Genomic DNA, 26,389 nt, shown 5'->3' with positions numbered 1-26,389 from the left:
AAAAGCATTTCAATATTCATTAAACCCTTAGTATGTTATTAAATATAAACAGTTAAATTTCGTTTAAATTTTTCATTCCACCTAACTGTTCATAGGATGTGTTGACAATGACTGTGATGTCCCCGGAGAATGACAAGACTTTAAAAATTTTGAAATACGCATTTGATATTTTCTTAACTGTATGAAATACATAAATTACAGAACAAATCACTTGAAAATTACAAAATCAGCCCAGACAAGATAGCCTAAACTTTAAGAATAAAAATTGATTGAATGGAGATTAAAAAAATAGACTAAAATTCCTAAATCTCTAAAAAAATCAATCAACAATAGATACTAGCCAACCCTATCCAAAATACACAACAATGCACCAAGAATTTTTGTTCCCCAAAACCCTAACTGCCCATTGGATATTTAAATGGGGAAAAACAAAGATATCGATCTATGAAACCCATTTCTAGCTATCAAATTTCTTAGGTTGTCGCCATTGTGCCAAATTTTTTGCCAAAGAACCAAGGAAAGAGGCTCTGGGAGGAGCTCCCTTCTTCCCATATATATTCTTTCCACCTAAATCTGTGTAAATTGGACCCTTATCCTTGCTTCTTTCAATCTGCACAGTAGCCATTAGCAAAAGAATAACATTTGCTGTCAAGAACGCAATTAAACTAACGAAAAAAGTTACAACCCAAGTCTTACTGGAATAATAAGTGAACAATCCGAGTTCTACTAGTATAAAATATGAGAAGAGAAGAAAACCAAAAGCAATGGCTAACTAAATTCACAAAAGGTTTAAGTGACATACCTTGCTTATCTTCCCATTCTTCAAGTGATACCGTATGCCAGACCAATTTATAGACTGGGAGAAGTGCGATCGGAATGCAGATATTGGATATAAGAAGTTATCCACCAGCATTGCAATAAAGACCTGCTCCATTGCAAATAATTTTGTTGACATCAGTTGTCTCATCAGTCATGATGAAAAAGAAAAAGGTTTGGACTTCCATCCAAAATTTGGGCCTTTCGATGAATAATTCCCAGATGTGATTAAATTTCCAAATCCATTGCATTCAAATCTTCAATCATCTTGTCACCCAAAGGTGAAGTATACACCCTTCTCATCTAATATGAATTTAATTTAAGGGGCTTCCTATGGAATACTTTGTTTCCCAGTTACTTTTTGTTCACTTTGCTTTTCTCACCGCAAAATGGCAATTAAAAGGGAGGCTATCAGAAAAAGTAAAACTTACTCCGTTAAATCCAAAGTTGTGATAGAAAATGCCCAATTATTTTAGTGATTAACCCAGCCCAGAAGTACAAATTTAATGGTTAACTAGAAGAAAGTCCATGTGCGACCACATAGTAGTTTAACCGTAAAGCAGACAATTATGAATGATGCTCTAAATACTAGGGCTATCTGAAAGTCTTTCAGTAAATGAATGCATTTAAAAGTAAAGTTGCTAAATACTGCAAATGCATTTAAAAAAAGAAAATACTCACGAGGACCCAGTTATAAGTAGCAAGAGAGAGTCGGGGTGCCTCTGGGGATAGCAAATTGCATAACTGAACTTCTATCCTTGTCAAATTCCACATTGAGAAAAGTTCCGTAAAGGTGCACACAGTTAGGCAGGTGACCAGTAACAACCCTGGACAAGAGCATTTTGGTCAGCTTTAAGCATAAGGATGTGAAGATGCATGACAAAAGAATCATGCTCACTCTCAAAAATAAGAGAGGATTCAAGCTCTAATACCTTAATTTGTAATACAACTAACATTTTATCAGACAAATTGAGACCACACATGGTATGTGAAAAAGATACATTATACATGTTTATTTTTGAATTTATGGAGAAGCACAATAAAATGTTTGTCAATATTAAGTGAAACATCCTCTGCTTAAACTGCAAAAAAGTATCACTGCCATCTACAATTTCGAAATTATAATAAATCACTCTGCCAGCTCTGCAATCATGTCTCTTTAGTAAAAACCACTTCATATAAACAAGGATGCATTAGGAGTTGTTAATTGCAATGTAATATTGGTTTGTCACCTAAAGGGTTGCAATAATTGGAGAGAATAGAAAGTTTTCCCATATATCCTTCAAGAACCCCATTCCAACATTTCACCTGAAGCTCAGAATACCAACCCCACACCCCCACCAAACCCCCTTCTTCTCCCAACACCTCCATCAAAGGATGAGGGAGTGTGAGAGAGAGAGAGTTCCATCTGAATCAGTGCAGTTTCTTTCGACAAGGAAATTGACACAATAACTTATCAGAAAGAAAAAGTAATGTGCTCACCGTTAGAAACAAAGGCTGTTTCAGCCCGTGCATATCCTTGGATATAAATTCGCAGTGCTGCTGTAACATGAATCATAGCCATAAAGTATGGAGCCACAAACCCCCATGACAAATAGCAGTGGGTAGAAAATAATGCTTTGTTCATTATCCAATTAACCTTTGTTGTATATGATTCCAAAACAAATGTTTGCTTCCTCAAGTAATTCCAGTACCTAGACACAAAACAGCAAAGTCAACATGGAGAAAATGTAGGAGAGTGAAGTATAAACGAGTGAATTTTACAAACCTTGAAAAATTAAGATCACTAGCAAGAGGATGAGGAAAAACAGCAACTGGAGGTGATGTAATAAGTCTCTTATGAGCCCCTATAAATCGATGATAAAGTGAGCCATAAAAAAAAGTTGATAACCTATTGTTGCACAAAGATGTGGCATGTGAAGCCTAAGAGAAAGGCTGCTTTGAAGTCTGCTTGGCATTAGAGCTGAAATTGCTTTCCAAAAGAAATTTCCTTTAGGTATTGTTGCAAAAAGCAGCTTGAACCAGTTACTTTAATTGTTTTAGGAATTTTTATGGCCAAAACATGTCAAATCTACATTAAGAACTGATGCAGATCAAGAATACTGAAATTACGAATTATTTGTATTTATCTAATTGCCTTTAATCAACATATTAAAGAACATCTTTTCTCTATAGCTGCTACAACAAAAATGCCAAATAGATCCTAAACAAACTAAAATTGGAAAATTAATTTTCATTTCATTACCAGCTATAGCTGCAAGAGTCATATCATCAGAGTATCCGCCATCTCGTAGTTCTGAGACCACACCACAGCGGTCATATCTAAAATCGTCAGCATGCATCTGAAAAGACCCAGAACAAGTCAGTTAACTTTTCTGTCCTGTGCACATATTTCTAAAAGCAAAGCAGCAATAACTTACCATCATGCACCCTCCCCACAGAAAGAATGTTTTTCCACCAGTGGCAAATCCCATTGAACAAGGCTGTTCATAGAATACATCCAGCATGCTCATGAGTTGAAAAACACAATATTGGGTGACAATAAAGAAAGCTTATAAAGCATGCAGGGCAAGCATATTAAGATGAATGTCATAACTATTTCAGCCTACACATTCTTTTAATGGGGAATGCAATCGCTTATCCATTGGACAAAGTTTCATCCAATTGCATGGTAACACCCTTTCCACAAAAAATTCAAGAAACATAGAATATAATGGCAATGAAACAGAAAGGTGAAAATCACCCTTGAGGAGAACATATCACACATATAATTGTTGCGATTCTAATCAAATAAAAGAAACTATCTGTAGAGTGTAAGTTTCTCCTATTGTTAGCATTCTGATATTTCAGTTTTAAATCTTCATGATTGCATATTTTTCATTATCTTCTTATTTGGAACTCAGACTTGTGATTTCTTTTTGAAATAGTGCTTCTGGTAGCTAACCCTGTTATACAAGAGTCAACAATCACATGTTCCACTTATCCAGGTTCACTTGATCTACATAACAATATAACGTATCACATGCACAATTGTCATAAAGCTTGGAGAACATAAAAGGAAAACAAAAGTAGGAAAGGTTATAAAGCATGCAATACCATATGATATTCATAGATGCAGTAGCTTCCTAAACTCCCTGAAGGTAGGTCAAGAGGGTATCCAGTTTGTATAAATATCTGCATACCATTACCAAAAAATTAAAAAGGCATAAAATAAAATGCAATAATTTAACTATTTAAACCACTAAATAATAACAAGAATTCACACCTCAGGATTCTTTTCCATTTCAGTAGTGAGGGCTCCAATTGACCCAGGGTGCAGCCTAACATCATCATCTAAAAATAGTACATATTTGGTGTCTTTATGCATCTTCTCCACACCAAACTAGACAAAATCACCATGACAGGCGTTAAATACAAGCCAAAACATGTTTCCAGAGGATATAATAACAAGGACTATGTGTGCAACAGGTATAGGCAGGCTAAGTTAATTACATAATCTTGCAAATGCACATGCCCTGTTTTTCTAAATGGACACCGTATGTGCACATATAATGGTCAATGCTACTCAGCAGCTAATCTAAAGCAGACAATTCTACTTGACAAGAAGTTTGGAATCTATATCCATGTCCTACAAATGAAAATAAGAATCGTGTTTAACACAGTCACTCAAAAGTGAAATTGGAAAAAAAGAGCACATAATGAGTTGTAGACCTTTTACATACCAACTGGTTGTGAATTTTCTGACTACAAGTTGTTGCCAAACCAGCAACAATAACTCTAGCCTCAACATCATCCTGCATTAGAAATTAAATATAATAACTAAATAATATTGAAAAAAAAAAAACTAATCAAAATAAATTAAGAAAGTAGGAAAGATCTAGTTAGAGAATCTATAATACTCATGATGCTCATAAATTGAGTATCCATATTCATTTGTCCAATTCAAATTTGAGACATCCTATATTGTCTCGCTTATAAATTAACATATAACTGTCTTTCACCTTTGAAAATCCTGAACCTGAATGTTATAACAATCACATGCATGCATAAACACACACACACACACAGAGATTGAAAATCAACATACTTTCTATGAATTCAAATATGATTAATAATGTTCCATACATGAATAAGGATCCCAAGATGGACAAACAAATTGTGGATAGCATATCTTGTAGATGTCAGCTTGTTGTAAATGAAGAAGATTAACAAAATAAATTGAACCTTAAATTCTAGTATTAAACGAGATATAGCATGGTAAGCAGGGTCTTCTGTGCTTTCCACTACAAAAAGAAATTCCAAAGGACCACCATATAGAGATGTGATCTGCAAAATTTAAAGAATCAAAAGTTGTAGTTAGACACGCCTAAGCCCTGTTGGGCACAGTGTTTCGAAATAGATATTATGATTTTTTTTCTTTTGCGATATCAAAAGTAACTTTGGGAAAAAGCTGGATTTGCTAGCGGTTCCAAAAAGCTGATTTTGAAAAAGCAGATTCTGAAATGTTTAAAAAAAAAAAATCAAAAGCTTATTTGGAGAAGCTATACTGAACAAGGCTTTAAAGCAATTGGTTTTTCCAACCAAAAAGGTAAGGCCAAAGAAAAATATAGGTTACAAATAGGAGAAAGCCATTAAGTAATTAATCATGGCAAATAAAAACCTATTCATAATCAAACATGGTATAGGACTTTTCTCAAATATAAAAATGGCGTTTTAATTTTTTTGTACTTCAGAAAATAATGAAGAAGTGCTGCCGCTTTCATGGCCAAAACTGATGTGCATCTAGAAACAGGAAACAAACTGACCAACAGGAAGGCACCCCAGATAAAACGATTTACCTGACTTCTCCAGTTATGTAGATTGTGTTCACCAAACCCCTTTAAGGGCATAACAACAGAAACTCGAGGCAGATTGACCTGATTTGAGTGTTCCAGTTCATTAATATCATGACAAAGAAATGCGAAGCTATTTCCAGCTCTCATGCTATTCTTCATCCGCTTGATCTCTCTATTCCTGTGAGAGAGAAAACGGTACTGATATATTAAAAAGCAAGAGAAATTTAAACAAAAATGATAATTAGAGAGTGGAAATAAATTCATATAGTTTTAAAATTATGTTTATCGAGTTTCATACCTCACAAAAGCAGCAAAAAACCACCCAGTAGCAAGAACTAAGCAGATAAAACATCCCTACAGCATGAAATTAAGAGTTACAACTATACTATACTTCACCAAGCAAGAGAGAGAGTGAGAACTCAAACAAAACAGCATGGGCGCTGGGAGAAATTAAAAGTAGGGAATAGGGAAAACAATTGAAATGATAGAGTCAGATGGTAAGCAGCATTTGGATGATGTATAGAGATGTGTGTCTGTGTAAGGGCCCTGAATAAAAATAAAAAGCAACAAGGCCACACAACCAATCTCACCACATCCTCAAGTTAGAAAATGTCATTCACATGTAATATAAGAATCTTGTACAACTCTGTATATAATGCCATTAGGGAAACCAGGATAGCTAAATAAAAGGCACCATTTGACTATTTCTTCCCTGATTCAATCCCCTAACCTTACAATCAGTCATCTCCAGCTTTCTAATACATGAAGACATTGAAGCAGCTCCTAAGATCTCTCGTAATCAATCAGAATTAACCCTTATTATTTATCTGCATAGCTCATTCTTTCCAAACAAATACATAGATATTTAAGAATAGGAAATCAATCTGTCAGCTAACTTAATTCAAGAGCATTTGACAGCAGGCATTTCAAGGAATCTGAAAAAAGGTTCCAAGAAATGGAGTACTAATGTTTGGTAAAACAAAACAAAGCATGGAAGGTCCAAAATGCATTCTCTACGCAATGTCAATAACCCACTCGAATAAAAGGTGAAAGAAAGTATAAAAAGGTGTGCAGGTGATAGGTGATCGATCTTGAGAGTGAAATACCTACACAAGAAAGCTGATCATCAAAAATATGTTGCAAAATGCAATTATTTAAATAACACAAGAAAAAGTTGAGAATTCTGCAAATGCATATATAATATATAAAACTAAGCATCCAAGATCTAAAAGACACATAACAGAAAGATTTTCCATCAAAGCATAAAAGTGAAAAAGAAACTGGAATTTCACATGAATAACGTCAATGCAGCTGAAGTTGGTGCAACACGATTGAATATATATTTGAAGAACAAAATTCACAGAAAAATAAAGTAAAACAAAAAACTTGAGGAAACAAACAGAGGTGGATCTGAAAGAGAAAAGAAACAAACCTACCTGGATCTGAATAAAAATAGCGAAAGGACTGCAAAAAGCTCTACTCAGAGAGAAGAGAAACCAATCAAAAGAATCAAATGCTGTCGTCGCTGCCATTGTTTCCCCCTCCCTCTCCTTTTCTTTCTTTTTACCTCCGAATTCCTTTCTCTCTCAATCTCAGCTCCAAAAATTAAATACAAAAAGAATTAAAACCCCTAAATTTCAGCACACAATACAAACACACGCGCACACACTCTGTCTGTCTCTCTCTCTCTCAACGGGTCAATGAAAATGTATCTTGTCTCTCAAATAGCCATGAAACGAGAGAGAAAGAGAGAACCAAACGAAAAAAAAAAAAAGAATAAAAGAAAGAGAGGCCGCGTAATTTTATAATTCGAAAAGGTCAGTCAGGTCAGGTCCCATTTCCATAATAACCTCTCTTTTTTTCTTGTTTCCTTTTTTAATCGTTTTAACTTTTTATAGAAAAGAATGGAGATTTGATTAGATGATGAAGAAGGAAAAGAAGGGCAAAGAAAAGAAAGAAAGAAATAGATTGACTGATGGAAAAGTTGAAAAGAGAGGAGAGGGAGAGACCGTTGGATATGGTGGTGGTGGTTATTTATAGAGTGAGGTGAAGAAGAGAAGACGGAGATTGGGCGCGTCGCGTGTGGCGACATTTGCAAGTGTTTGTTTCATTTTTTATATTCTTAATTAATTAAGTAGATAGAGTAAATAGCAAAAACAAAAGAAGAAGATGCTGATGCTCCGATGCTGCTTCTCCTCTCTGATCCGAATCTCCTTCATTGGTGTCGCTTTTATGACACCTCGGCATTCCTTTCCTCCTCTCTTGTTTTGTTCCTCACTCTTTTGCTATTGCCAATCCACTCTTGAATTTGTCTCTCACCTCCATATTCGTCCCAAAATTCGAATTTACACAAAATTACATCCCTTTTTCTTTAGCTCATTTTCTTTGACCTAATTTTTAATAACACATCGCCAGCAATATATACACGATTGAAAATTGAGTGATATTAATAGAGGAATAGTACAAGATTCAATATAAATATATAAAAATATTTAACCTTTGTTTGGATTAAGAGATTCTAAAATGGATAAAGTTAATCGAAATTTACATATCTAAAATTTATGAATTTTAAAATTTTTTATTTAAAATTAAAAATAATATTAGGATAATATAATTATATTATAATTTGATTAAATGACATATAACTAAATGAGAAAATACTAGAGTCTAATAAATAAGTTTTAAACTTTGGTCCAACCGTTATCAAAATGACTAAAATTAGTTATTTGGTTGGTTGGACTTTCATTCTTATAAATTATTTATATCTCTTATTTCTTAACAACGTGAGATATTTTCTTAAAAATATGAGATCTCTAATTACTATATTGCGAATAATATTAGAATAAAAAATATTATATATAAAAATCCATTATTTTTTTAAAAATGTTGAATTTTTTAATCCCTCACCAAGTATCTTAAAAAATAAGAAATTTTTGAAGATGATAAGTTCATGGATTTTAGACAATTCTTTTGCTTGTCAAACAAAAAAATTAAATAAAGTAATATCATAAAATACCTCATTTAAACTTTCTCAATTCAAACAACTCCGTAATTATCATAATCAATTAAAAAAATCTAGTTTTCTCCTCAAACTTTATACTAAATATCAAAACTCAATCAATAATAATATTGTTATCAAATTAAAGTAATTTTTAAATTTTAGTCTAATTTAATCTCAATGACTAATAAAATACAATTAAATAATCTAATCAAATAATTTTTTCATAGAGATAAAAGAATTTAGACATTGTAGATAATATTTATATTCATATTATTAATTTCATGCTATTTTTTAAAGGTATTTATGAGTTTATACATATTTAATTTTTTATTATTTTGATAAAATATGAAATTCTCATTTAACAAAATATTATATAGGTATCTTACTTTTCTATATCAGATTAATCAATAATTGATATTTTTAAACACTATATATGGTTTAATCGTGCTAAAATTTTTAAAAAAATTTGAAAGTGGATCCATGTTTATGTTATATAGTGTTAATAACATTTTATGAAATTGATTGAAACCTAGCAATAAAGTGGATCCGTTTTTATGTTATTTGCTTCTTCTTTTTAATATATATATATATATATAGTTGTGTTTTGGAGCAATAAATTTTCATTTTGATGATTTAAGGAAAATAAAAGGTGCAACAACGGATTGTTAAGGTTAAGCAAAGCGGAGGCAACAACTATATGAATTTGAAAACTAACATGGTTTATGTACTATAACTAATAGAAAAGTGACATGTCTATATATATATATATATTTTACATTTTAATATTAAAAAATCAATACATATTTTATTATTTAAAAATAAAAAGTATATATCACATATATTATTATAGTGCATAAGTAGAAAAAAACAGCATATCTAAAAAAAGGAACTCATATTAAATATAAAAATGAAATAAAATTTATACTGTTCAAAATTCTCCAGAAATGTTCAAGGAAATAGTGTAAATACTAGATTTTTTAATTAATGTGTGGATCATCCTCATATTGTTATATAATTGAGATGGGGTCAACGGGAGGGCAAAAGAAATGGTTGATTTGAATATGAAATAATGCACTCTGAAATTTGATACTTATTAGTTATGCGAATCTTGGAAGAAATCAAGAAACTTTGAACCAACACCTAATTCAAGAAATAAATATATAGAACCAACTGTAATTTAAAACAAAGAAATAAGGGTTTGGGTTAGAACAGTATGAATTAGTAAACCTCACGTAGATGTGGGAGTAAGTGAAGAGATAAAAATAAGGATGCAACAAAAGGAGTGGTGGCACAGGCCCACCTGGGAAGAAGATGATCCTCTGGCCAGTGGAGAGGAGAGGGGAGGAAGAAGCAAGTCATAACATAACAAACAGAAGTGATCCATATTTTGACTTGTCATAAGGAAGCTTTTGAAACTGAGACAGACTTGTAGCAGTTTCACATGGCTTTGCCAGCTATTGCTTCCAAATTTACATCTTCTAACTTTATGAAAAAAGAAGTGATTCGAGATTCTTAATTATAATGCATATTAATTTTATTTGTTAATTTGGTCAATTAATTGAGGATAGACGGTTGACCTAATTGGTTTTTCACAATGGAATGTTGTTGATCACATCCATAATTAATTAATGTAAGTAGGATCCAATATAGACCTAACAGTCTTCTTGACTCGTACCTGCTGTCCTTTGACTTATGGTTGATGATTGCTGCCTGCCTTCTCTTTATTAAGATGGACAACTGGACACCTCTTATTGTCTTTTGCATTACAAAATATATTGATGCTTAATTTTCTTTTTTCCTTCTGTGTTACCGATTGTGTTTTAATTAAATTACTGGCATAATAATAAGTAATCATTGCAGAGTCTGTATAGACAACTAGACGCCTGTAAAAAAGGAAGGATGAAAATGGCATAAAAGAAGCCTGCGCTCCTGTTGCCAATCCATGATTGCTAATACAACTCCAGCATTTTCGACTTGAAAATCATTTCAGAAAAAGAAGGGAAGTCTTTGGAATCGTAAAGAAAAATCTTTAAAAAATGGGTTGAAATTTCAATGTAATCCCATTTCTATTTGTACTCCAGAAGTTCTTAAAGGAGCTGTTGTAATAGGAGAGATGTAACTACTAGGATAATAATTAAAAACAATAAAAATTATTGCCAATTACAAAAAGAATTCAATTGATGTTTTTCTTTATAATAATTTAATTGATTTATTTTCTAGTTAAAAAAGACGACACAGATCAGCAGCAAGAGGGACCGAGTTGAGGTGGCAAACTAGCTATCTCCTTGATGACCTTAATGCAGTCTGGGAATACAGAAGAGAAGGGGACCATCTCCATAATGCGCAATTGGACATGAAATTAGGAAACTGCAGCTTAATTGCATACAGCCAACACACGCAACCTTTATCTTGGATTAGGTGAATCTATCGAGCAACTTTTCCCCCTGGAGAGCTGTTACTGTCTACCTTTTTGCCAAGGTTGCCACCGTGCAGCAAACTTTGTTGTCCTTTTCATTTGCTTTCCCCCTATAGTCTACAGATGATGGATCTTTTTGGCAGAAGTTGAGCTCAGTACTTGGAACCCAGAATACTATCTTCAATGACTAATAAATTAAAATTGGAGGAACTTTTGTCCTGAGGCACGCTCATTGTTCAGCACAGGACGTGCACTCAATGAACTTGATTAACTCCAGGTGTCGTACAGTTTATTTAGCTTTAGAACATGGTCAAAATAACTCCAAAATGCACCCAAATTTAATCATTAACATGGTCTTGAAAATGAATTTGGGACAATACATTTATTGGGCTAATGAACCTTGATCGATTCCAGGCGCTTAAACTTGATTTTCCATCGAATGGCGGCTCCAAGTTATGGGTAGAGAGGCAAATTCTTGTAGCTACAGATTGAACTGGACTGGTTTCAAGTCCAGAACCTCTTGTCATTCCTTTTAATATATCGAAAATTAAATGAGACATAAAACATGTATATCAATTAAATTCTTTGTTGTCTGAGGTGCTAATCAAATCAAATAGAAAATTATCGCTGTAAATTCCACTAGTCAATAGTTATGGGAGAATCACAGGTTGACGTTGCAATCTCAGTTGATCCATGTGACTAAGGATGTGATATAAGAATATAGCAACATCATTTGCTGGTTCCATTTGTACCCTTCAAGGAAAAGAACAATTTTAGACTGACATCAAAAGCAGAAGAAAGCCCATATATCATAATCTCATTTGTTTTGTGAGAAACTTTCCACTAGTTACAAGCCAATACTAATGAGATACCAAGGCTTGCAACTATCACTCTCTCCACCGTGGTGCAAGCACTCAGCAAAAAACATGCAATCAATAAGACCAGAACTAAGCCTCACCTTCCTCATGAGGTCATGTATTGCAGAAAGAACCAAAATGAAGAGAAAGGATAGGATATATATAAACGTTTACATGTAGAAACTAGATAATTGAGAGGACAACCAGGGTCAAGAATCTCATGTTACCAAAATGGGGATTTCTGCTGCACATGTTTTCATCAAGAGGTCAATCGAGAACCATCCCATTAGCAGATGTACCCTACAACTAATAAAATTGGTATAGCAAGTATTTGGTAATAAGAAAGCAGCTTCACTAGTCTGATTCTAGTTCCTTAATCATCTATAGAGTTCTTTGCCATTTGGTTGCTCCCAATTAAGTGGTGAAGAAGCACACCTGCTGCAACACTAACATTCAAACTCTCCACAGCCAAAAAGGATCGGAACCCTTCACTTGAATGCTGAAGATTTATTTCTTCGGATTCAACAACATCGTTGCCTCCCATTGTGACATCCATAGGAATGTTTCCAGGGATCCGAACTAATTGAGTACATGATCTCTCCACTAATGGCCTCAAGCCAGTACCCTCGCTACCCAATACAAGAATTGTGGGTTCACCAGGCACTACTTCATTTAAAGGAACAGCCATTGAAGCAACAGAACCTCCAAGAACTCGCCAACCATTGTCAGCTGATGATACTAAGAACTGCATCATATTCCTGCAATACCTAAGCTCCATTATTTCAAGTGATCCTGCACTTGCTTTGCTTACAACCCCACTTAAAGGGGCTGAATTTTTTGCACAGAGCACTATTCCTGCAGCCCCAAAGAAATAGGCAGACCTAATAATTGCTCCCAAGTTCTGAGGATCAGTAACCTCATCCAAAGCTACCCAAAGAGAACCTTTCTCATCCTCAGATGAAACAGGATCCAATTCCATTATTTTCACCATCTCCAGTGGTGAAGCATCTAGCACAAGGCCCTGATGAGGACGATTGTCAACAATCATATTTAGATCATGTTTTGAAACTCTCCTTATGCTTAAACCAATTCTCTGAGCCATCTTCAACACCTTCTCAAACCCTTTCTTGTCCTTCTTCTTCTTATTATTAGTCAAATCCAATCCTTCTTGAACATACAATGCATAGAATTCTCTTCTAGCAGCTGACAATGCAGCCAAAACAGGACCAACTCCATACACGCCTCCACCAACCATCTTAGGCAAAGTCGACTCAGTAGCTTCTCTCCATGTCTTTCTACCCCAATTTTCCTGCTTATTCCACCTATTGAACTCAGTTTTCTCAGTCCTGCCTTTGGCATTCGTCATTCCATTGAACCTATTTTTAATCTTATCCCATCTCGGATCTTCAGAAACATCCAATTCACCTTCTCCTTCTTCTTCCTTATCTACACTTGCATTTGTTTCATTAAAACCACAATCATACTCCCTGTCTTTCACTCTACCCACCATTCTATTTCTATTACTTTCCAAAGCAGGTTCCACCGATTCCTCCCAAGAAGATCGAGCACTTCTTGTAACTCCCTCTTTTTCTAAGTTTTTAACAGAATCTGCATCTTTCTCTAACCTCTTCGCTGATTCCTCCCATGACGAGCCGTTAGCTATTTTCTCCAATCTTTTATCTGACTTCTTCCAAGAAGAAGGACCATTATTATACGCACTTACCCTTTTCTCCAATCCTTTCAATTCTTTAACTCTTCTAGAACTTAACCAAGGAAGTGACTTTCCATCTCTCACTGCATTGCTCCTTTCACCAGCTACGCTCTGAGAATGTGAGCTGGAGAAACTTCTAGCTCTTAACAGTGAACAACAACTTGCACTACTTCTGAGGCTACTTAAAATACATCTACCTCTAGCTAAATTACTCATTTCCCAATTAGAAGCCTTTGCTGGTCTCACAAACCTATCATTAATTTCGAGTGGAAGTGGTGCGAAGCTGACACATTTAGGGTTTAGATTGTGGAATTGTTTGCCGTATCTGGGTTTTGAGGAAACCCTAAACACAATAGGAAATGATTGGGTTTTTGCTAGAGTAGAGTACATTATATGTGCAAAAAAATCACAAAAATGGGTAGCAAGGAGATGAATTTAATTAAAGCACGAACAAGCAAATTCAAAGGAGAAAGAGGATAACCCTGTTTAAGCAGAGCTGTCATGAAACTCTTATCCTGGGCTCACACGAATTATTGGACCTATCAAACAGAACAGCCAGAGATTTTCTACAGTGCTTAGGCTGGGCTGGATTTGTAGAACTACTTTTAAAGGATCTAATTAACAATGGCAGCAAGCCTTGGGCTGGGCTGCTGCCTTTTCAGAGTTTTTTGCTGACTGTATTTTGATTATCACTTTTAAAGATTAAAAATAGACAGGGTTTGTTTTTGTCGCCGACTCTAAATTTTGAAAAGGGCATCTCCGGTAATATATATATAAAATTGCTTAACCCCTCAGCCAAGTTCAAGCGAAAACCTAGATCACCTAAATTTTCACTTCAAAAACCTTGCCTCCCCAAAAAAGTTAAATTTCCAATGGGTACACCAGAAACTTCACGCGAGCCATGTCCCGACCGTATTCTCGACGATATAGGCGGCGCGTTTGGCATGGGAGCAGTAGGCGGTTCAGCTTTTCACTTCATTAAAGGAATCTACAACTCTCCAACCGGAGCGCGTCTAATCGGAGGCACACAAGCCGTGCGTATGAACGCCCCGCGTGTGGGAGGAAGTTTCGCTGTGTGGGGCGGTTTATTTTCAGCCTTCGATTGCACGATGGTTTACGCTCGGCAGAAGGAAGATCCGTGGAACTCGATCTTCGCCGGCGCCGCCACTGGTGGTTTTCTGTCGATGAGGCAAGGGTTAGGCGCGTCGGCTAGGGCGGCACTTTTCGGGGGGATTCTGTTAGGACTAATTGAAGGAGCTGGTATTATGCTTAATAAGGTAATGAGTGCTCAACAAAATATGCCTGTTATGATCGATGATTCTGCCCCTGCTATGGCTGGTTTGCCTAGTCTTCCTGGCCAAGAACCAGCATCGACGAGTAGTGGGTCTGAATCGGGTTCTTCGTGGTTTGGTGGTTGGTTTGGTGGAGGCAAGACGGAGGAACCGATCACCAGTAAGGGTGGCAAGACGGAGATTTTGGAGAGCTTTGATGCCCCGCCAGTGCCTAATTTTGAGTATAAGTGAAACCACTTTTGAGGTTTTATTTTTTAAAAAAAATTATATTAATTTGTTCTTAGGTGTTGCGATTTTGTAACTGTCTTGAAACCTGATGAATCCTAAATTTTTCTGTCTAATTCTTCTTTTTTCTTTTTCCTCCGCTTGATTGATTACAACACACTGATATATTGATGTATAATAAGGTGCTTGGCAAGTCTTGAATTGATGTTCAGTGTTTAATTCTTAGTCACTGAAAGATAGTATCTTGACAATTATATTGTTCTGCTTCTGCGCACATTTTAGTGAATATATACACATAGTGAATTGCTGTGCATGTTCACGTTAGCTCACCACGGAGAACTAATGAGACATGGCTGACAGCTCTAGAGACTCGCTGACTTCAGGTTGTACATAGTGCCTTGATTCTGTTGAGCTGAGACTTGTTGCCTTTTGATTACGGTTTAAGGGTGCATGCATAAACGCTTTGATTTTGTCACATAAAGTTTTTCCATGAAGCTGACTTTCATAGGTGCTTGATTTGTTCTGGAGTTGCTGATTCTGTTCTTGATTTTAATTTTGGTTCAATTGACGGGAAAGGAGATGGTTTTTATTGCAATCTGAATGATCTGTCTTTGTGGGTTTCTGTATAATGCCCGCAATGCATTCGCTTTTTATTTTATCTTGGAACAGATTAAGCTTAGGTCTAATCTAAATTGTATATATTGTGGACTTCTTGCTAGAATGATCCTACATGCCAAATTTTTTACTAGTCTACTTCACAGCACTGCATTGGATTAATCCATTAGCTGGTCTTTTAATCAAAAGAGTGTTATCATAGCAGTTCGACTTCAAGCAATGGTAGTATCATTGGAGATGCTGAGAAGTTAATTGGAAATGTGGGTTTTAGACGAGCAGACTACAAAGAGGTCTGTCCTTTGGTGCTTGCAAATGTATTCGGATAAAGCATTGCTGTATTAATGGTTGCGTGCCAGGAAAGTTTCATAGAGCCATCATTAGTTATGTCTTCTAGTTTTGCGGTCTATTTTGCACCGCCGATCCTGGTATTTCTCTTCCTCATCCCAGATTGATGGCAGCTCTGCTTTCACTGCTTTCATTAAGAAGCAACTTTGTTTACGGCTTAGTGGGTTCTCTTCCTGGATGGTTTTAAGTTTTTTGACTCTCGTTTCGATGTGGCATATGGATTTTTATATGTTTCACGATCGACTTTGACATTTATGGTGGCATTCAATGCCGAGTCCTCACTTGAATTTTTCTCCAACTATAATGGATGAGTGCTTGTCTTTTAACAGAATCTTACACCGAAGAAGATCCATCTCTCTATTGCTGAAACTGAGGAAGTTGAGCTACCTACCTAAAGAAATAAAAAAAGGCAATTAAAAAAGAAGAGGAGGAAAAGAACATGAATAAAGAAAAAGGAATCAATAAACCTGTGAAATAAATAAGAGAAAGTTACATTCATACATCCACATGTCGATATTAAAGAAGGAATGGTTGAAATACTCCACGAGTTTGTTAATGTATTTCGTCTTGTATGGACGTTTGTGTTGAAATGGAGAAATCAGTGAAGCAAAACGAGATATTTTATTGAATGATCAAACAAGAATTTAAATACAGTAGAGCTATAATTACTGCTATCCTAGAATCTTGGCCTTAGCTAACTACTAACACAAGATCAGGAGCTACTAACAGCCTACTAGAATAGCTAACAAACTGGCTAAAGCTTGACTTACACAGTCAAACAGAACTTATTAAGATAAATGCATAATTAATAATTTGATCCAACATATCCTCCCCTAAACTCAACTTGGATCATGTTGAGTTTACAGACATCAGCAGACTCCTTCAGTTAGCCACTAATGGTCATGGCAGAACATTCTCTAACACCCAGCATGGCTCGCAGATGCTCAAAAGTATCCAGCTTCACAGCCTTTGTCATAATATCAGCAATTTGATGACTTGTTCCACAATGTACCAACTCAACAACCTCCTTACTAACAAGATCCCTGAGGAAATGAAAGCGAATGTCTATGTGCTTGCTTCTACCATGTAAAACTGGGTTCCTTGATAACTTGATAGTAGAGACATTGTCACAGAACATAGTAGTTGCTCCTTGTATGTTGCCAAGCCAGCCCATTTGCTCCAGAATCCTCCTTAGCCAGATACATTGGGTTGCACATGAAGCAGCAACAATAAATTCATCCTCGGTGGTAGACAGAGTAACCACTTGATGCTTCTTAGAAGACCATGAGATGGCTCCACCTGCTAGGAAGAAGACATATCCACTAGTGTTGCGCCTATCATCCAAGTCTCCTGCGTAGTCGCTGTCAGTATAGGCAACCAAGGCTTCATTCTGCTTCTCCTTCTTGTACTGAATGCCAAACTCCAATGTGCCTTTTAGATATCTTAAAACCCTTTTTGCAGCCTGCATATGTGCCCTGGTTGGTTTAGCCATATATCGACTAAGTAGGCATACCACATACATCACATCTGGCCTGGTTGCTGTCAGATACAGTAGGCTTCCAATTAGTTGCTTGTATTGTGTTCCATCAACCTGGATGCCATCACCCTCTCTAGTGAGCTTCTCTCCTGGAGCAATGGGGTTTCTAACAGAATTGCATTCCAGAAGCCCAAACTTTACTAGCAAATCTCTAGTATATTTTTTTTGTGAGATGAACACTGAATTTCCAGCTTGACTGACTTCTACTCCAAGGAAATACCGCATTTTCCCCAAATCTTTCATCTCGAATTTACTCTTCATATTCACCTTGAACTCAACAACCAGCTCCTCATTGCTACTGACAAACATTAAGTCATCTACATAAAGACTAACTAACAACACATCAACTCCTTGCTTGAGAATGAAGAGGGTATGCTCATATGGACACTTCTGAAAACCAGCCTGCTCAAAATACTTCTCAATCTTGGAGTACCATGCTCTTGGTGCCTGTTTTAAGCCATACAGGGCTTTTTTAAGTTTATAAACTTTATCCTCCTCCCCTCAGCTTACAAATCCTTGTGGCTGCATCACAAATACCTCCTTTGTAAGCTCACCATGAAGAAAGGCACTCTTCACGTCAAGTTGATAGACTTGCCATCCATGATAAGCAGAAAGAGCTAACATAAACCGAATTGTGTCCCACCTAGCCACTGGTGCAAACACTTCGTTGTAGTCTATTCTATATTTTTGGGCATATCCCTTTGCCACGAGTCTTGCCTTGAATTTTTCCACCTCTCCATGCTCATTGACCTTTGTCTTGTACACCCATTTAACTTCAATTGGAGTTACTCCTGCTGGCAGAGAAGTCAATTCCTAGGTGTTGTTTCTTATGACAGCCTCCATCTCAGCTTTCATAGCTTCTAACCATTTATTTGACTTTGCAGCCTCTTCATAGGAAGTGGGATCAATATTATCCATTTGCAAGGCATAACAATCATCAGAAGTGAGCATTACATTCCCTATTTCATAGTCACTGTGCCAACTTGGTATGGTTCTGATTCGAGGACCCAAAGCATCCATTTCGAGTTCGATTGGATGGTGATTCTTGCATCGTAGTTCTGCACTGGTGGTTCTACCCTCTGAATGGACTCTCCCTGTTCATCATTCTGAGATTCTTCTTCTTCTGAATCATCTATCTCATCAGCAAAGCCATCCCAGCTAAGTTTCCTCAGTCCCCTATGTCCATCCTTTAGACTCATCAAAGGACACGTCTCTACTGATAAAAATCTTCCCTGTATCTGGATTGTACAAACGATAAGCTTTTGATTCTGCTGAGATGCCCAGAAAAATGCATTGCATACTCCTTTCATCTAGCTTCTTTCTCCTTTGTTCAGGCACATGAACAAAACTTAAACATCCAAAAACACGAAAGTGATCCACAGAGGGAGGCATACCACTCCAAACCTCTTGTGGAGTCTTGTCTTTGTTGATGGAGGTAGGACTGCGATTCAGAATGTATGTGGACCAGGCTACTGCTTCACACCAGAATGTGCTTGGCACCTTAGTGTCGCCAAGCATACAACGAGCCATATTCATTATGGTTCTGTTTCTCCTCTTGGCAACTCCGTTCTGTTGAGGAGTTAGAGCTGCTGTTAGTTGCCTCCTTATACCAACCTCCTCACACCAATCTCTGAATTCATTAGATAAAAATTCCCCTCCTCTGTCTATTCTGAAACTTACAACAGAAGTGCCAAATTCTTTCTCAGCCAAGCATTTGAACTTCTTGAATACACCGAAGGCCTCTGATTTAGCAGCAAGAAAATAAACCCATAATTTTCTACTAAAGTCATCGATAAAGGTAAAGACATACCTTTTTCCACTGTGAGATGAGGGTGTTAGGGGGTCCACATAAGTCACCATGAACCAGCTGGAGCTTCTCAGTTGCCTACCACTGACTTTTCTTAGGAAATGGCTTTTGATGCTGCTTTCCTGCTAGACACATGGTGCATACAGTAGGAGAGTTTACTACCTTTATAGGAGGTAGTCCCTTCACCATGCTGCATCTTTCAAGCTTCTGTAAGCTTTGAAGATTTAGGTGCCCAAATCTCCTATGCCACAACTCTAAATCTTCCTCTTTGCTTCATGTTGTATGCAAGCATCAATTCTCATAATTAATTGCAGCAGTATTAACAGAGGCAAGTAAAACAAACATACGATTGCTCTGCATTGTAGTAGAGAAAAGAAAGCCTTTTTCATCACTGAAAATTTTGCACATACCATTTCTGACAAGGAAGGCAAGTCCTTTCTCTTGCATTTGTCCAATACTGAGCAAATTGTTGGTCAAACCGGGCACATAAAAGACTTCCTGCACCAATAAAGGAGTATCTTTAACCCTCAGTCTGATGTTCCCTTTTCCCTGAACCAGCAACTTCATTCCATTCCTAAGTTTGACACTGCTCTTGAAGGAGGTATCCATGCTACTAAACCATCGTTTATCGCCACTCATATGATTAAGCCACTATCAAGGAACCATCTGGCTTCATTCTTTACTTCAACAGTTTGATTGGCTCCCACAACACTGAGAACTTCTTCCTCTGCATCATTTGCTGCCATGAGAAGCATCTCATCATGTCCAGAGACATGATTGTCAACATAATGAGTTTGTGCTGCCCAATCTAGGCACTCATTTTTGTAGTGACCAAGTTTGTGACAATTATAGCACTCAACCATCTCTTTATTCAAATTTCTGCCCCTTCCTCGTCCTCTTCCTGAAGAGTAATTTCGTCCTCTCCCTCTTCCTCTTCCAAACATCAAAGCCAACTTTGAGCGCTCGATCTTCGATGTGACCCTCCTAGTGAACTTCATTTCATGGACCAACAGGGAGCTCTGCAGTTGGTCTACAGACAACATGTCTATGTCTTTCGACTCTTGATGGAGCGACATAATTGAATCTTCGGTAAGAGTTCGAAGATCTTCTACTATCTTTATATCATTGATCTCTTCACCGCGATTCGCATGGCATTTGAAACAACCATGACTCTTCCAAAATAATCATTCACCGACTCCCTTCCTTCATCTCCAAGACCTCAAATTCCCTCCTTAGTGCTTGCAATTGAGCACGTTTGACCCTCGCACTTCCTGGAATTTGAGCTTCATGGAGTCCCACAATTCCTTAGCACTTGCCTTCCGGGAAATGGTCTTTAAAATGGTCTTGTCGATACTACTCAACAAGTAGTTCATTGCCTTGAAATCTTTCACCTCACCAGTCTTCTCCCCGCAGCTTAGCTTCTCTCCGGCCAGCTCCTTGAATCCATTCTCGACAACGATCCAATACTCCTTGGACCGCATCAAATTCTCCATTAGAAGACTCCAATGATCGTAGTCTCCATCTTACTGCGGAATGCACGCCTTGACAAATCCAAACTCAGCCATTCTCACTCAGTGTTTCCAACCCCAAGTTCACACAATTTGATCGAAAGTTTTGCTCTTTGGCTCTGATACCACAATGTTGAAATGGAGAAATCAGTGAAACAAAATGAGATACTTTATTGAATGATCAAACATGAATTTAAATACAGTAGAGCTATAGTTACTGCTATCTTAGAATCTTGGCCTTAGCTAACTACTAACACAAGATCAGGAACTACTAACAGCCCACTAGAATAGCTAACAAACTGGCTAAAGCTTGACTTACACAATCAAACAGAACTTATTAAGATAAATGCATAATTAATAATTTGATCCAACAGTTTTTATTCAATCGACAGTATTGTCTTTTTCTTTTTCCAAATTAGAAAAAGAAGGGTAACTTCTTTCGAACTCGATTAATATAAGCATCTAACGAATTTGCCTATTATTGATTTAAATTTTTTTTTTTTCCTTTATCTTTTAACTTCAGAATCATATACGAACAAAAATTTATAACATCTAATTCAGAACTGTCCTCGAAAATGAGTCAAATTACAAGAAACTCTACCCGGAAGCAATAGATATTTATACTACAAGATGCCACTGTCACTCCTCCGTCGCTCACTCTCTCATCATCACCACCACCAATACTATCTCATCTCTTTTCCGCTCTTTCTCCACCGCTCAATGGCTACCACAACCACCACTGCCACTGAGTCTGTCGGCCCATCAAACACCCGCGTTGGCTGGATTGGCACTGGCGTAATGGGTCGTTCTATGTGTTCTCACCTGATCAAAGCCGGCTACACCCTCACCATATTCAATCGTACCCTCTCTAAAGCCCAACCTCTCGTCGACATGGGTGCAAATCTAGCCGATTCTCCACTTTCCGTTGCTTCTGCATCCGACGTCGTTTTCTCAATTGTCGGGTTTCCTTCAGATGTTCGCCACGTGCTCCTCGACTCGACCACTGGAGCCCTCCAAGGTCTCCGTCCAGGTGGAGTTCTCATAGACATGACCACATCTGATCCTTCTCTCGCCGCCGAGATTTCGGCTGCTGCATCTGCTAAAAACTGCCACTCCATTGACGCTCCCGTCTCCGGCGGAGATCGCGGCGCAAAAAATGGAACGCTTGCGATATTTGCCGGAGGGGATAAAGCAGTTATCGACAGGTTAAATCCCATTTTTGCCCTGATGGGGAAAGTTAATTACATGGGTAGCCCTGGAAAAGGACAATTTGCAAAGCTAGCAAATCAGATAACTATAGCTTCTACAATGGTTGGGTTAGTTGAAGGGATTGTATATGCATACAAAGCTGGGCTTAATCTTGAATTGTATTTAAATGCTATTTCTACAGGTGCTGCTGGATCTAAGTCTCTTGACTTAAATGGTGCTAGAATATTGAATAGGGATTTTGAAGCTGGGTTTTATGTCAATCATTTTGTTAAGGATTTAGGGATTTGTTTAAAGGAATGTGAAAAAATCGGAGTGGCTTTGCCTGGATTGGCTTTGGCTCAACAGCTTTATTTGTCCCTTAAGGCTCACGGTGAAGGCAATTTGGGTACTCAAGCTCTTATTTTGGCTCTCGAAAGGCTTAACAATATTTCTCTTCAATAACTTGGCTTCTGCGAATCTTGTGGCTCAGCCTGGTAATTATGAATGTATCACATCTGATATATGGATTATCATTTCCAATAATGAACATAGAGTTCTTTTGCAACTTGTTGCAGTGTTGTCAAAAAAGTTAGATTCTATCTTGTGTCTTCCTCTGCTTTTGTGCCTGTCTTAAGAAATAGAATTTGTTATAATATACACATAAAACATGGCTTGGAGACATGTTATTGCTTGCTTAATCTTGCTGATGTACTTATTATATGACATTTGTTAGATCATTTCGAGTCTAAGGTTATGAAATGGTGATGTTGTAAGAAAATTGCAAGGCTAAGTTCTTGTGGCCAACCTGTTCCTGATGGGAAGCTAATGTGGAATAAACAGGCAAAACTCATGTGTTCCTATAAAGAAGAGCAGAAAAGGTTCAATCTTTTTTTTCTTTAAACACTATGCTATCTCATTATTAAAATTTAAGTTCTTTGCAACCACCAGTAATGGATAGTCCATGATCTGTATGCCATGTGACAATGTGAATATAGTTCATTTTCATTTCCAGCAGCCAGATTTTCAGATCTGGGTTCTGTTGCTTGAGACGACATTCGTGGTGTCTGCTGCGTCGCAAGTCACAAATCTGTGGTTTTATCCTCACTTTGATATTTACCGTATTCCAAGCTCTAACTTAATGCTGCTTTGGAAATTTCTTGCCTAGACCACTTTGGCATTTACCATATTCCAAGCTCTGAGTTAATGATGCTTTGGAAATTTCTTGCTTAGATTATAGCAGTGGGGAATCCCTCATGGTCCGTGGACCAAGATCTAGCTGTGGTCTATGGACTATGATCTATCTTAGCTTAGGTTCATTGAATTATATCATGATCGCTTTTCCCCTCAGGATGACTAGACAACTAATGTAAAACAACTAGCAAGCTAGACTACTGAAGACTGGTAGTTTTGGGTCTAAAATCAAAATCACGATAATACTAAAATTATCCAAAATCGTTTGTCAACTCAAATTATTTGAAATTCCGCCCATGGTCGGATCTGCATGTTGGAACACTGTTTTGACCTTCCAATTTGCTAATGATCCTTATTATGCTTAAATTGGATTTGGTTGCTTTGTTAGTATCTCTTTTTATTTTTGCTTTACTGCACTGAGTGTTTAAGTATTCAAGTTGTCCATAGAGTTCTTTCAGCAGGCTTTTCTTGCCAACTCAGTTTTTGGTGAGCAAAACCTTCTTTTAAGTTGTATTCCAAAATTTCCAGCAACTTGAATTGAATTCTAAACGCTCATGGTAGAATTCTTTTCAGATATTTTTCCAAAGGCATTCTAAAGCACCTTTTATTAAGATCAATGTGGTTGTATGTAATCTTAGAGCAATAGCATGATAAACCAAGAAGTCTCCGGACCCTATTGTTAAGAATAATGAATTACTATTTTCATTAATAGCTTTAATCAGCCGGTCAACCATATGCTTCAACGTGCATTGAAGGCTGAATTATTCATTGAAGATAAAAGTACATTGAATCCATATGAAGTTTTATTGTGAACAGATTGCATCGATTGAGCAAATATGGGTTCGATTAAGATTTATTTCTCCAGAGTACCAAAAGTAAGCATGACGTCATTAAGAACATTAAGAACATAAGTCTCAAAATATGGAATCCCAAAAAGAGGTTGGCCCAACTTAAATAGGATATGATAGCTTCTTTATGGTGTAACATTCTTGCCAATACATTATTCTCATTCTGTTCCTGATTGTAATCTCTAATAAAAAATATAGCTCCATGAGCAAAAACTCCTGTCGTGATGAATCCTGCGATATATTGGTGATGAGTATATAACGCAGCTTGAGTAGTAAAGTCTTGCGCTATGAACGCATAAACAAGTAATGAGTACATGTGCTTAGCTACTAAGAAAGTAATAATCTCTAAAATAACTAGAGCAAGACCTAATTGAAAATGAAGTGAATTGTTGATTGTGTCATAAAGACCTATATGTCCACGTCCCGATCGCCCTCCTGGAGGAATATGCGCTTCTAAAAGATCTTTTGTACTGTGTGCAATCTCGAAATTAGTTCTATGCATATGACCGGCAACGAGAAAAATAAATGCAATAGCTAAATGATGGTATGCAATATCGGTTGGCCATAAACTTTATGTTTGTGGATGGAACCCCTCGAGTAGGTTTAGAATGACAATTCCTGCTTTTTGGGAGATACCAAATAAATAATTACAGGAATCGGGATTTTGAGCATAAAGATTCCACTGACCTGTAAAAAATGGGCCTAAAAAATATGGTAATACATCTAAGAAATTATTCTATCAAACGTTGATATTTTGCTTCATGTTTTACACAAGATTCGTCCATGCACACATTTTCTCTGTGGGATTTTATTTCCAATGCTTTTGTCAAGTCATTCTAGTAACTCAAAGGAAGTTGATTGTGTCCTAGAGTGAGGATGGAACCACATCTGTGTTGATCATAGATTGAGATTCCAAGTGCAAAAAATCAGTCAAACCTTCATATCTGGTAAGTAAGAAAGAAAAGCTCACTTAGGTGGTCTTATTAGCAACTGTTTGTTTATAATAAATCTCCACCTTTTAGCTTGATAAAGATTATGGGTTGTTGGTCTTGGTCAATGGGTCTTTGTTTAAGATTTATAAACGTCATTTAGGTTATTGGGCCACCAAATTGCTGATAGGAATGATCTAACAAACCAATGGGGTCATGCGGTAGTCAAAAGTGGGAGTCATCATCCATCCTACGGTACCCACTTGGGATGTTGTTTGTGCATCTCAGTTTATGCTCCATCCACCTTTCAGGAAGTAGCATCAAACAAGGCTCCCTACCCTAACAACCAAATAGAATTAAGTTCAAATCAAGTCAAGTCAAGTCAAGTCGTTTGAGTTTTGGTTCTAGATCGACCCTAGATTGTGGGTTCCTAGTAAATTTTGTTTTGGTAGGTGTGAATGGAATGGTCATCGTACCCCTGGCTGACTGACTGACATAATTACGTGTTTATTATGTTAATGGATGATTACTTATTCCTCTGGCAATTTTAGCTGTAAGTGGAGCTGGGACTAACCATCTAATGGGGACTAGTGGATGTGAGGATTCTAAGAAGTGAGATTCTTAGATTCAAGATTTTGTTCTTGTGTTTATGTTTGTGTTTGTTGAAGAAGGATTTGCATATTAGTAATCCAACAATAGAAAATTAGTAATAGTGCTGTTATCTATGGTGTAAACTGGTTTCTTCCGAGAAAGTATTTGAAGTCTTGCCTGTAAAGCATGGGTCTAGCAGTTAATCTAATAGTTTCTATAATTCTTTTTAAGAAAATATGAGGTGGAGGAGTTTCCAACTCGAAATCTCTACCTGCGCTCTAATTAAATCAGCTATGCCTAGATTGATTTTCAGTTAATTTAATAGTGATTCATACTTTAATATATCACTATTACATTATCGATGACCTATCCATAGACCTATTACGGCTCAACTTTGTTTATCTTGTTTCTTTTTTCTCTTAAAAGCAATTGAATGAAGTGCACGAAGGGAGTCATGCCGTTTGGAGTCTGCGTCATTCTATTTCATAGCAAGATAGCAAAAGGCTTAAGGCCAGCCAATATGGCTAGAAACTGTAGGACCTTATTTTCTGCGGGTCCCTTTTATGGACTGAACAATTGTCTCCCTTGGGCCCAAAAATGTTATGTGACCCTAATCCCAGTAAACAAATGAGAGGGATTTCGATGGTAACGTGTTCATCAGTACACATAGTTCGTGA

The 26,389-nt window shown here is 36.8% G+C and overlaps 5 protein-coding genes across 5 annotated transcripts; 2 read left to right on the top strand and 3 right to left on the bottom strand.

Moving 5' to 3' along the window:
* Positions 1-139: 139 nt before the first annotated feature.
* On the bottom strand, positions 140-8,055 carry LOC8265144. The gene is made up of 14 exons (XM_002514169.4): positions 7,088-8,055; positions 5,950-6,005; positions 5,655-5,829; positions 5,041-5,142; positions 4,539-4,610; positions 4,082-4,198; positions 3,913-3,990; positions 3,237-3,299; positions 3,062-3,158; positions 2,585-2,663; positions 2,299-2,510; positions 1,498-1,643; positions 803-925; positions 140-610 (listed from the first exon to the last, which is right to left on the bottom strand). Exons 1-14 carry the CDS (start codon positions 7,181-7,183, stop codon positions 458-460), a joined length of 1,569 nt encoding a protein of 522 aa, XP_002514215.1. The 5' UTR covers positions 7,184-8,055; the 3' UTR covers positions 140-457.
* Positions 8,056-11,847: 3,792 nt separating this feature from the next.
* Positions 11,848-14,318, bottom strand: LOC8265145. Its single transcript, XM_002514170.4, has one exon. The coding sequence runs from the start codon at positions 14,024-14,026 to the stop codon at positions 12,299-12,301; it is 1,728 nt and encodes a 575-aa protein (XP_002514216.2). The 5' UTR covers positions 14,027-14,318; the 3' UTR covers positions 11,848-12,298.
* Positions 14,319-14,407: 89 nt separating this feature from the next.
* On the top strand, positions 14,408-15,358 carry LOC8265146 (mitochondrial import inner membrane translocase subunit TIM17-2). The gene has a single exon (XM_002514171.4). It carries the CDS (start codon positions 14,509-14,511, stop codon positions 15,157-15,159), a length of 651 nt encoding a protein of 216 aa, XP_002514217.1. The 5' UTR covers positions 14,408-14,508; the 3' UTR covers positions 15,160-15,358.
* A 4,390-nt stretch (positions 15,359-19,748) lies between these two features.
* Positions 19,749-20,066, bottom strand: LOC125369595. The gene has a single exon (XM_048372380.1). The coding sequence runs from the start codon at positions 20,064-20,066 to the stop codon at positions 19,749-19,751; it is 318 nt and encodes a 105-aa protein (XP_048228337.1).
* Positions 20,067-21,510: 1,444 nt separating this feature from the next.
* LOC8265148 (probable 3-hydroxyisobutyrate dehydrogenase-like 1, mitochondrial) lies at positions 21,511-22,851 on the top strand. Its single transcript, XM_048372240.1, has one exon. It carries the CDS (start codon positions 21,596-21,598, stop codon positions 22,613-22,615), a length of 1,020 nt encoding a protein of 339 aa, XP_048228197.1. The 5' UTR covers positions 21,511-21,595; the 3' UTR covers positions 22,616-22,851.
* The last annotated feature ends 3,538 nt before the right edge of the window (positions 22,852-26,389 follow it).

Source organism: Ricinus communis, chromosome 3, assembly GCF_019578655.1.
Source record: "Ricinus communis isolate WT05 ecotype wild-type chromosome 3, ASM1957865v1, whole genome shotgun sequence".
Classification (NCBI taxonomy): Eukaryota; Viridiplantae; Streptophyta; class Magnoliopsida; order Malpighiales; family Euphorbiaceae; genus Ricinus; species Ricinus communis.
This window is presented reverse-complemented; position numbering and strand designations above follow the sequence as displayed.